Consider the following 12,075-nt stretch of genomic DNA (forward strand, 5'->3'; position numbering starts at 1 on the left):
CCCTTTCCAATCTGCATTGTTAAAATAACTATTGCACATCAAACTTGGTTTATTTATTTTAAAAAGATCTCTGGATACTCATTGGTGATAAAGATGTGGGTCAAACAAGCAGTTTTGCAACAAAGATTATGAACATGAGTGAATTAGGAAAGATAAATTGAGCAATGATTAAACACCAAGACCACAGCTGTTGTTTGTGAGCATAAAGTGTAAATTACACAACATTTTCTGCTGTTTATGTGTTTGTAGTCAGTGCAAAATATCCATAAGCTTAGAAACAATCGTTTAGGTAAAAATGTTCTTATGAGGAAACTAACAGTGAACAGAGTTTAAATTGCATGAAAGGTGTTGTCAGAATAATGTCATCTAGGTTTAAATCTCAGGAGTAAAACACTGGCTGATAATGTAGAGAAAAGTGAGACTTGCATCAGTCACTACTATAAAACAGACTTGTACTGACGGAAACTAATTTGGTTTCAATGTGGTGGATTACAGACAGACTGGACTCTCAACAGAGTCTTTTTAAATCTCTCCATAAGGTTCCCCTAAGTCTCCAACTCATTAAAGGAAAAACATCATATAAATCTTAATTTTATTAACTAAATTTGAGCTGTGGACTTTGAATTCACCACTTTTGTCTGTGATGGATAATTCAACAATCTTTTGCTTTGATTGCTTTTCCTTCCACACTTTTTGTTTGTTTTATTGGCTCTAGTGGCCTTCATTTAGTGAATTGACAGGAAAGTGGGTAATGAGAGAAGGGGGAAGACACGTGGCAAACGTCAGCAGGCCGGGAATCGAACCTGTGACAGCCGTGTCGAGGATTAAGGCCTCCATATGTGGGTTGTGCTTAACCCCTGCGCCACCGCAGCATCCCTTTCCACGCTTTTAAATTATTTTCAGTGTCCGTCAAAAATGAAAACGCCTATCATGAGCTACAACCCAAAATGCAAAGAAGTTGCTCATTAAACTGAGTGACTCCTTTGAGAGAAAACTATCTGGGAACAGTCCAGGTCTGGATTGGGTCTGACAATTTGATTTGAGCCGACCTCCCCTAACCTTCATCCCTGAAACCCTTCACTGCTTCTGGTGAACAATTAACCTGATGAGGCAAAAAGGAGAGGAGGAAACAGCAGTAGCGACAGGAAGGGCTGTGCACAGGAATCACTGCACTCTGGACTGAGGAGATAAGGCCGATCCTAAACCTCGACGGTCAGCTGGGAACAGCTGATAACTCCTCAGCCTGGTGATAAAGACATCCTCATGTTTTGCTCCCTCGTCACCTCTAAATCCCAGAGTTTTCTCCAAAAGATTAAAGGTGACCTATTATGCTTCCTTGAACAGTTTAGGGCGGGTTTAGGGGCAATACAAAACCTGTTCCGTACAGTTTAAATAATTCTTAGATGAGGAGATTTTAGTTCTGCCTATGAGTAGTTTTAGGGCCTCTTTTCACTATAAACCCAAATAAACTGCTCCTGGCCACACCCACCAATTCAATGTCTACACTCGCACATGAAAATGGCTGCAAACAGATGCGCAATTATGCAACCGTACGTCTTTGAAAAGCAGAAGTGGAGCGTTCTGCACAACCAACAAGAAAGCAGCAAGTGGTTTCTGGATGGCAAGTCAACAATAAAACACTAGTCTTTTCAGGCAGAGCATATCTGGGGAAAGCAGAGAGTCTTCAGTCAGAGGCTTCCTCTAATTTGTTGTAACACAGACTGCTGCAAGAGATCTTTCCTGCCTACAACAACTCTTTGAAGAATTTGAATTAGTATGAGTTACAACATTTAATTTCCCTTCGAGATCAATAAAGTATTTTTGAATTTGCATTTGAATGCATATAAAACCAGCTGACCAAACATTCTGGAATTACGCTGGGGTTGCTAGGTAAGGAGGAAGTGCCTGCTGATTTATGAAGTTACATTCAGAAGGCTTTAAAAAAAAACAGCTCATTTTCCAGACACTAAAAAATATTAACTTATTGTGTAAATGTGGCTGCTTTTGTTTGTGTTTTTTAAAGTGCTGTGACTGTTTTTAGAAGCAGTAGGGATCCAAATGGAAGATGTTTTGTATAATACATCTCCGTCAAGATTGAGGTATGAGCTTGAAGGGCCATATTTTGGATTTACAGTGACATATTCTGTGTTGTGTGACGCTTGTATAAAACAAACATTTTTGTGCAATTGGCCTCCCACCAGGCTGCAGTTGTTCCTCCGTCTCATTAGCTGGTCACCACAGTGCAGCCACTGTTCCTGATGCCAGCCTCGATTATGCTTAGATCTGCACTCAGACTTTGTTTGACCTCAGCTTTGATTTATCAGGAATCCATAAATAACACATTGTTCTTGGAGAACATGTAAAAACTTGCAGATTAAAATCATCTAGCATGAAACATAATTTAGTCTCCTTCAGTCCACTTTGTTGTTTTTGTCAGCGTAGTCTGAGGCTGATATGCCAAATGTATTGGCCCATTGTTTTCCCGATTTTAGCACTCCAAGGTTTGCTGATACCCCCAACAGGCCAGGACCTCAGTAAATGTCCTAATATTTATTCTTTTCGCAGGTTCACTTCCAGGCCGGCATTCGTGCAAAGTCACTCAGCGCTGTTCAGCTCCAGGAATCTGAGATTTAATATATTTCCCCCATGTTTCTCATTCAGCCCACGGACATACTGACCAGAAAGGAGAGGGCAGTTCTTGAATGTTTCCATCTTTTGATTTATTTGTCATCTTCGGGGACAAACTGAGCTGAATCAGAGTGGATGTGTTGCAATATTGGCTACCCAGGGTGGAACGGTGACTCAGTTTCCTATAATAAGCATTTCCTAATACTTGGTTTAGCTTGTAGTGAATTTGGTGGTCATAATTATTTCATTCTTTCATTACAGCTTAAATTAAAGATAAAACCCCTATTTTCTTTCAAATATCAGTATAAATATGTTTTTCTGAAATAATAAAAAAAGAGAATCATGATTGTTTGTGCACAGATGTAGCTTTTTTCTGAAATTTAGAAACAGAACATGAAATTCTTGTTATTCTAAATGAAATCAGGTTTAGAAGAGAGTTCTTCTTAAAGTGCGTCCTTGATCTGATTTCTGTTCATTTAGGCTACACTTTCGTTTTAAAATGCAGCGTGTTAGCTCAGGATTGCCGGTGTATAGTGAGCACGGATCTGTGTCAGAAAGCATCATCTCTGTCCCCATCATAATCCTGAACCAGTTGATAAGAAAGAAGACTCGAAAGAACTTGAAATCCCAAGTTTCAGACTTGGGACTTGAAGATAAAGTGAACACTGATTTGGTCTCACCTCTGTGAACTTGATGTTTTAGCTTCCAGTAAGGTTTTTTGTCGAGTGGGAAGCTGCAGAACCGTGACTGAAAACAAAGCCAAGATGGAGACTCACTGTTCACTGTTCACTGTTGTGCTGGTGTGACATGGCTGCCACAGCCAGGTGATGCTGGGTAGCGGCACGCCGAAGGCGGTGCAGGTCAGCTGATGCTGCTTGCCAGCCATGTAGGGCTGCACGTCCTGGATGGAGAGCTCCGCCTCAGAAATAGTCGGCTTAACTGCGAGGAAAGAGAGAGAAACAAGTTGGGGTATTCCATAATGTCTTTTAATGAAAAATGACAATCATGATGGATAGCTGAGAGGGAAAAAGGCATCCTTGAGTCCAATTGTCCTTTAGACACTTTGCAGAAGAAGAATGGCAGGACGGCTGGAGAGCCGGGGGGCTGGAGGTCAGAGAGCGACCTTTTTGTGACCTCAAGCTCACATCGGTCATTGATTCAACCGTGTAATGAGCAACAGATCAAGATACTTGTGCCAACTCAGGAGGTTGTCCAGATCACTCAGCAATTTCTAAATATTCACAAAGCGGTAGGGCTGAAATGATTAATAGGATTAATCGTGATTAGTTGTGATTCATTTTGATTAATTGTGATTAGAGGAGAGAAGAATATACTTTGTTGATCCCCAAGGGGGACATTTTAGATTTTCCTAGTTCAAATTTTATTTAAAAAAAACCCCAAATAAACAAAAATAACCCCACATATTAAGCACCTTTTGCTATCAAATTATTAATCAGTTAATAGATAAATAATCACCAGATCAGTCCTGAACTGTATTGATGCAGAAAGCATTGAGCATTTCACATGTTGATGTTGGAAGTATTTTTTAGATGGAGATGCATCTTTTGCTACATATGATCAAGTCTTCACCAAAGGAATGCTACGTTATTGCATTTTAATAAAATGTTTAATCTGAATTGTTTATTTGCGTATTTAAATGCGTTGCTGTATCGCAAAGAAAAGGATTAAGTGGTCAAAAGAAGAAAAAAACAGAATGTACCCATTTTTATTCAATTGGTTGATTAATCATCAGAATGATTGATAGCATAATCAATTACTTAAATAGTTGTTAGTTGTACAAGGTTGAAGTATGAACTGTGAAAAATCCCACATCCATCCAACAAGCATCTATTGCTCGTTCATAACTTCAATCAAAACCCACACAGCTCTCTAATCGTTGCCAGAAATATTTCTTTACTTTTGTTTATTTCTGTCTGAGCACTTCCTTTTTTTTGTCATTCCGATAACTAAAACTGGCACAAAGCCTAACAGTCAGGGATCATAAATAAAGATTACACACGCCAGAAGGGGTCCAATTTTTCCACTTTTTGGCACGCCATCGGGATTTCTCAGAAAACTTTAAAGAAGCCAATAGAAAAAGTTGCGCCCTCTCCCCCCCACCATGGCAAGCAGTACCTCTCTGTTCTCTATAGAAAGCAGACTACCCATAACAGGCCTAAAATATTTACAGCCTCAAGTGTTAACGGCTACCAGCATCGCTCATAAAGTCATCAAAACACTGAAACCCAGGTCCTTGTACTTGTAGCATGGGACATTTTGTTTCTGTGAGCAGCGCTGTCTGTGTATGCACATGCGAGCGGCACAATAGCGCTCTGGCCCTTCAGAAGAGCCTCAGTAATCAACAACAGCTGCCCGAGCTACGTCAATCCAGCGCTGGAAACAACAAGCCCCCAAATTCCTCTCATTCTGGAGCTGCTACCTGCCGTCCAGAGCAGCTGGGCCTCAGTCCGCATTACCTCAGAGCGCAGCCCAGCGCCGGCCTACCTTCAACGATCAGAGTGTAGCTCAGATTCCTGAACACGTCCCGGCTGCCCACGGTTACGGTGTAGACCCCAGAGTGCCTGTGCTTCAGTTCAAGGATGGACAAGCTGTAGTTGGACATCCTGTAGCAGGTTGAGTTCTTAAAAATGCCGACGCCGTCTTTGTACCTGACATTTGGAGGGAGAAAAAAATGTAGTCATGATGATTGAATAATTTATTGTTATTGTTATCTGAAGCAGATTTTTGAAATGTAGTTGCATACACTGCAAAAACACAAAATCTTACAAAGTATTTTGGTCTAGTTTCAAGTGCAGCTATTTTACTGCTCTTGAAATAAGACAAAAATAACTTACGATCTGAACCAGATTGTAAGTTTACAAGTTATTAAACTAAGTTAGCTTACTAAGTTGACTTAGTTACCTAAGTTTAGTAAACTAACCTGTTAGTCTGCAGGTTTACTAACTTGTAATCTCCATTATGTTGGCTTATTAACTTACTTTAGTAAACTAACTTAGTTTGCTACATATTATTTCAAGTTTACTAAGATAATTTGCACTAGACCAAAAATACTTGATTTTGTGTTTTTGCAGTGTAGGAGATCGTCAACATGCTCTCACTGCTACAAAACAAAATCTAACCAAGTATTTCTGGTCCAGTGCAAATCATCCTACTAAACTTGAGATAAGACAAAACTAACTTATTAGTAAGATAAAGGAGCTTGTTTTAAGTAAATAATTACTTAATATAATTTTTTTTAAAGTACTAGTTCCACTCGCAGATTGTTTTACTTATAACAAGACATTTTCCATGGTATTGTCCCAGTTTCAAGTCTTTTTCTGGTTCATGGATAACAAAACACATTCCCACAGCATGATGCTGCGTCCACCATGTTTCACCATAGACGAACAATTAGCTTTCAGATACAAAGAACTTGCATGTAAGGTCAAATCGTGTTCTCGTCTGACCAGAAAACCTTGTTCCGCTTGTTTTCTTGTAAACTGTAACCTACCATGAAATCACGTCTGGTAGTGGCAACGCTTTGACTTTGGGCTCCAACACAACCTTCTTTGTATCCTCTCGGACAATCACTACGCCGCTATTGCTGTGCTTATGAGATATGTTGAGGAATGGATGCTCTGCAGCAGAAGAGAAATTATAAATAAAACAAAAACCCACTCCAACATGGATAATATTCAAATTATTCTCATATCATTACAGAAGAACCCCTGTTACATCATGCTTACCATAGACAGTTACTCTTGCTGAAGCATTGTAGTATATTGTTGCATCAGTCGCAGCTTTGCAGAGATACACTCCTCTGTCTTCCATTGTTATGTTTTGCAACACCAAAGTCTTGCTCATTTTGATAATACGATCACGTGTCAGATCGACTTTGGTCGTATGGTATCGATTTTCCTGGGGGGGGGAAAAAGCATCATAAACATCATTACTGTACGTTTTGACGGTCACTTTTACAAAGCCAGGCCTTGCTTACATTAAGCTTCGGAAAATCCCAGGTGAATTTTATTCTTCCGTTTGGGCTGGTTTCCCCGCTGCAGTTCAGGACAAGCGTGTCGCCAACCAACACTTTGACACGATCTGGTGTGACTTTTAAATCATTTACATCTGTAGCTGTAGAACGGAGGAAAATATGTTAGTAAATGTTACGTTTTCAGCAAATTTCAGAATAAAATTTAAACTTACAGAATTTACGTGGAATGTAGGAGGAGTGGAAGTGAATCCCACCGACCTCAGTGCTGCAGGTGAGCAGCTCATAGTAAGCATAAGGAATCTTGAACCCCACTTTGGGATCCCACACCTTCTCTTTATCCGTTTCTCTTGAAAGATTTGGATTCTGTAGTGATAAAGGCAAGGTCATTTGTTTTAAACAGCCTACTGAAGCTCTATAGGATGCATAAAACATATTAGTTAAATTTATGTTTTTTTGCATAAAATCATTCTTAGATGATGAAATTTTAGTCTGCTCAGTTCTGCCTATTTTGAGCTCCTTTCATAATGAAATGCTATGGAATAACATAAGCTGCTGCTGCTGGCCACGTCCCCAAACCCTACGCTTGCACGTGAAAATGGCTGCAAACACATGCGCAATTATACAACCGTACATCTTTGAAAAGGCTCAGTAGAGCCTCCTGCACAACCAACAAGAATGCAGCAAGTGGTTTCTGGATGGTAAGTCGATAACAAAACACTCTTTCCAGCAAACAATGTGGTAAAATTAGATGGCCAAATATGCTGGAGCTTTGCTTGGGTTGCTAGGTAACGGGCAGAATTCTGCTGGGGTTGCTAGGTAACGGTGCAGTACAACTTAATAGGAAGGTTTTTGACATGGCTCATTTTTCAGACACCAAAAAACATTAACTTATTGGCAAAAAAGTGGCTTTTTAAGTGCTTGTGGTTTTTTTAGAAGCAGTACAGACACAAATGGACATATAAAGACGTGAAAAATATGTCTGGTAAACATCACTGACTGCAAAGAAAAGCTTTCAACTTCATTTAATATGTAACTTCTGCTTTACTAAGATCACCTGGGGACTAACATCTGCTAGAGTGAGCATCTAATTAGTTTTACTGTGTATACTGAGCGTGACCTCTGCAATCATTCATGCAAGTGGAGCACAGAGTCTGGCAAAGCTGTACGTGCCTGCTCCTGTTTGTTCTCAAGTCAGGAGACAAGCATTGGGTTGGGACAAGAGGCAAAGGATGAGAAGGAAGTAAGGAGGCCAGGAAGGAAGGAAGGAACGGTGTCATAGTTGTAATAAAAACAGGAAGTTTGTACAATCTGTGCCATTAGATTCTGATGTGATAAACTTTAGATGAAATAATGAATGGATATTGTTAAATGCTTTATACCTGCCATTTCCTGAACCTTGTGCTGTTTCTTTTCTGTTACATTTCCTGATGCTTAGACAAGATACGAGGCTAAATTTGGTCCCAGGGTCTATTTCTGCAGATGAGAGCTCCTGGAGCACCTTCCTGTCCTCACAGGAAGCAGACAACACGACTCTGTTTACCGCAGCGGAGCTTGCTCATTTACTGGATGGAGCAAGGTTTTGGAAAACATTTACTTTTAGGAGTATTTTTTACTGTGCTGTACTTTTTAATTTTAATTTAATCTTAGTATGAAGAACCTACTTGACTAAAATTTCTGGATTCTCTGCCCACTGAATGAAGAACAGACATGTTTTAAACAAAGACACCTGCAGTTTGTGTTAAAGTTTCATATGGTGTTAAATGATTTGCAAACATTTTCCTGATTTTGTAGTAATGTTATGTGCATGAATTATTTTCATTTTGATCTTTTAAATACCAAAACTCCCATATAACTTTATATTTTGATCCATCTGATGATGTCATTTTTGAATATTAAATAATGGATGGTTTGAGGAGACTTTTTACCAAAATACAGTTTACCTGAATAATTTCTTGACCGGTTAATTTTACTACAAAAAATGATCTTGTTTTCACCAAACACGGACAAACACCTGCAGTTTTTCTTCTTAAAGTTTTATATTGAAAGAAAAAACAACTATTTTTGCCTGATTTTTTGTAATTATGTTATCTATATCAATTGTTTCATGTTGGTTCTTAAAATACCAACATTTCCACATAACCTTATATTTTGGTCCATCTGATGATGTAATTTCTAAATTTTAAATTACGAATATTTTGATCACACTGCAAAAACACAATATTTTATTATGTTTTTTGGTTTAAATGCTTCTTGTGCAAATATATTTGTTACAAGTTTAATTTCACAAAGAAATAAGAGTTTATTTTAAGTCAATAATGAAAAAGTACTAGATCCATTTGCAGATTATTTAATTTATGACATGGGAAAAATTTATTATTGTAAGTGAAATAATCTGCCAATGAAACTAGGACTTTTTCATAAATTTGAAGGAATTGTTGACCTAAAACAAGGTTATGTTTCTTGCTACAAAGTTACTTGTAAGCTAGTTTTGTCTTACTTCAAGTCCACTAAGATATTTACAGTAGAAACTAGACAAAAAAAAAATTGCAAAATTTAGTGTTTTTGCAGAACAAGAGTCGCTTTCTTACCAAATACTTTTATACTCTTTTGTAAGTTCTTTAAATGGCTTCTTTTTACTTTTACTTGAGAAAAAATATGTTGACCACACAGTAAGTGTGGGAAAAAGTTTCGTTCATGATGGAGACCCTCCACAGATGATAAATAAAGACTCCCTGCTGTTAAAATAAAAACAGTTCTGTTTTCTCAGATGATGCACTGCGTGATTTTTCAGAGTTTCTCATGAGCGCTCGCGACGATTTAACCTCCCAAGCGGGAGAAGTGCGAACGTTTCTTACCGCTCTCAGGCGTACAACAGCATCAGGTGAGGTGGTCCTGCATGGCACGACGAGGGAGGTATCATGTTGGTAAATGCTCAGAATCAGAGGTGTAAGGGTGTGAGGCTCAACAAACGGCTGCTTAGGGTCTACGAGAGGAAAAAACCCACCAAAGTTAGCATCATATACGAAAATATGCAGCAGAAGAAGCCATTAAAAAATAACTGAGATTCTTATATATACATACAGTATATAAACAATGTTTTCTCTCCAGATTAAAACTTCCAGATGTTTCAGTCCTTTATATTTATTATGAAATATTAAAAACACAAATTTAATTTGAAATTATGACAGATAATTACAGAATAAAGAGTAAACATAAAGAGTCCAGGCAGACAGACAAAAATAAAAACACAAAGAATGAAAAACAAATAAGAATGGAACAAAAGAAAGAAAGGAAAAGCAAAAAAAAGAACAAAGGAAGAAAAAAGAAAGAGAAAGAAGGAAAGATTGAAGGAAGAAAGAGATAAAGAAACAGAGAGAGAAAGACACAAGAAAAGAGAGAAACAGACATAATGAAACAAACAATAATCTTGTTTATCAGAAAGCCACTTTAAATTTGATCATTTCTTTGTTTTAAATGTTTGCATTAATTTATACGTCATAAAATCTAAATTAAAAATATATACAGAGGCCGAATTAAAACACCTGTCATAATCAATATATTTATCACATTATTGTTCAAAGTGTTAGGAACAATTGATGCTCCTCCAACTTTATCCATTTGTATTTCAGGTTTCTGTGTAGCAGTCCATCCCTCCTTTACAAATAAAGTCTGTGCAGCCATACTTCACTCAGAGTCAGTTGGGATTGTCTCCAACTTCCCATGACGCTCCAAGGATTGGCACATATTTTTATTATTGCCCGAGCCTCCCAGCTGGACGGCCTGAGCTGAAAAAGGACAAAGTCCAGGAATTCAACGCAGAGATGAACCGATTAGTTAATTCTGCCCAGATAAGGCTGCAGAGCCCAGGAGGAGCTCTTAGCTTAGCGCCTGCTGGGCAGCCAGGCATCAAACTACAACGGTGGGAACTCAAACAGTCTGCGATCGGTGTGAGGTCAAGCATTATTGGCGTGATGAAGGGACTTTTATCTGAGAAGTAAGCGTGTATCATAATCTAATAAACAACTGAGGGGCTTTGAAAATAGTTTGCCAGACTAAACACGGGCAGAGTGGAAACCACATTCCCAGAGCAACAGGAAAGGAAATGAAGAGTATCCAGCTTCATTCGAACGCAAACCATTTCTTGGACTCAAATCTAAGAACTCTGTATTTATATAAACTTCTTAGCTTTGAAGTTTCAGCTCAGGCTCCGTTTGAAGAGTACGGGAACTGTAACCGGTGCGACGCAATGCTTTAGGGACGACTTTGGAAAACAGTAGCAGGAGCAGGAAATCAGTCAATGACCAGAGCTTCCTGTGCAATCAGGCTCACCCTTTAACCTCCAGGAGAAACCACAGCACAAACTGCTCCGTTCTCTCTGTTTCTCTAAGGAAACCAGAGGAATAACCAATGAAGGAGGCTGCAGACTACCAGAAAAATGGAGAATAAGCACAACTCTATATAGCTAGAAGTGCTTCTTGTGTGCATTAATATTTAAGCTATTCTGCACCAAAGATTATCAAGAAAGCTAAATTTGGGGTCTGAATATGTTGAAAAAGGTAAAAAAAATTATTGCTTTGTTTCACAAGGACTTATAAATATTTGCTTTTAAGAAGAAATGCAAAAAACATTTTGATGCCTAATATTATGGGAACCTTTTGTTTGTAGTTTTATCTTATTTCAGTTGTACTAAGACATTTGCACTTGAAACTAGATTGAAAATACTTGGTAGGATTTAGAGTTTTTGCAGTGTTCATCTCTATATTTAGAGCAGAGGTGTCCAAACCTTTTTGTCAAAATCATTGAGTCTAAACTAATAAAAAAAAAGACTAAAATAAAGCAAATAAAACATTCTGTATGTTCATTGTAGATCCAAAACTTAAAAAGGATTTTGTATGTTAGCTGTACTAATCGACATCAAATTTAAAACATGTTTTAGTTCAATCAAGCAAATTTATTCTCGATAAAATAACAGGATTTGGTCATTTCCTTTCAAAACGTTTGATTCACTGCAAAAACACCAAATCAAGTATTTCTTATCTAGTTTTTAGTGCAAACATCTGAAATAAAACAAAACTAACTTACAACTAACTTTTCAACAAGATGTAGAAACTCCTTCAAATTCAATAATTACTTAATATTGATTATTAAAAAATTACTTGTTCCATTGGCAGATAATTGTATTTATATCATGGGGAAATATCTTTTATGTGAAATAATCTGTCAGTACTTTTCTGAAATCTGTTTTTCTTCTTTTTCATGTTTTCTTCTTGAATCTGGGACCATTTTTCATGAAAAACAGGTTTGCAGCTTTGACTGACGCTCCGAAGTTTTGCGGCTCATTTGGGATAACCTTTGACCTCATGGTTATCTCTCAGGTTGATGCCTAACCCTCTCTGGCTTGTCTGAGTGTTTTGCTGGTCTGTTATTTCTTGGCAGGTCTTCTGAAGAACAAT

The 12,075-nt window shown here is 38.0% G+C and overlaps 1 protein-coding gene across 2 annotated transcripts in view; it reads right to left on the minus strand.

Moving 5' to 3' along the window:
* The window catches only part of kdrl (kinase insert domain receptor like), a 56,533-nt gene that overhangs the window by 31,819 nt on the left and 12,639 nt on the right, over positions 1–12,075 (minus strand). For both annotated transcript variants that reach the window (XM_028009070.1, XM_028009071.1), the window contains exons 4-10: positions 9,478–9,605; positions 6,835–6,985; positions 6,626–6,762; positions 6,375–6,546; positions 6,140–6,266; positions 5,134–5,297; positions 3,405–3,567 (exon numbers count right to left, since the gene is read on the minus strand). In XM_028009070.1, coding sequence (XP_027864871.1) covers positions 3,405–3,567; positions 5,134–5,297; positions 6,140–6,266; positions 6,375–6,546; positions 6,626–6,762; positions 6,835–6,985; positions 9,478–9,605 — 1,042 coding nt within the window. The remainder of the gene's footprint in view (positions 1–3,404; positions 3,568–5,133; positions 5,298–6,139; positions 6,267–6,374; positions 6,547–6,625; positions 6,763–6,834; positions 6,986–9,477; positions 9,606–12,075) is intronic.

The sequence above is a fragment of the Xiphophorus couchianus genome, chromosome 23 (genome assembly GCF_001444195.1).
Source record: "Xiphophorus couchianus chromosome 23, X_couchianus-1.0, whole genome shotgun sequence".
In the NCBI taxonomy this organism is placed as follows: domain Eukaryota; kingdom Metazoa; phylum Chordata; class Actinopteri; order Cyprinodontiformes; family Poeciliidae; genus Xiphophorus; species Xiphophorus couchianus.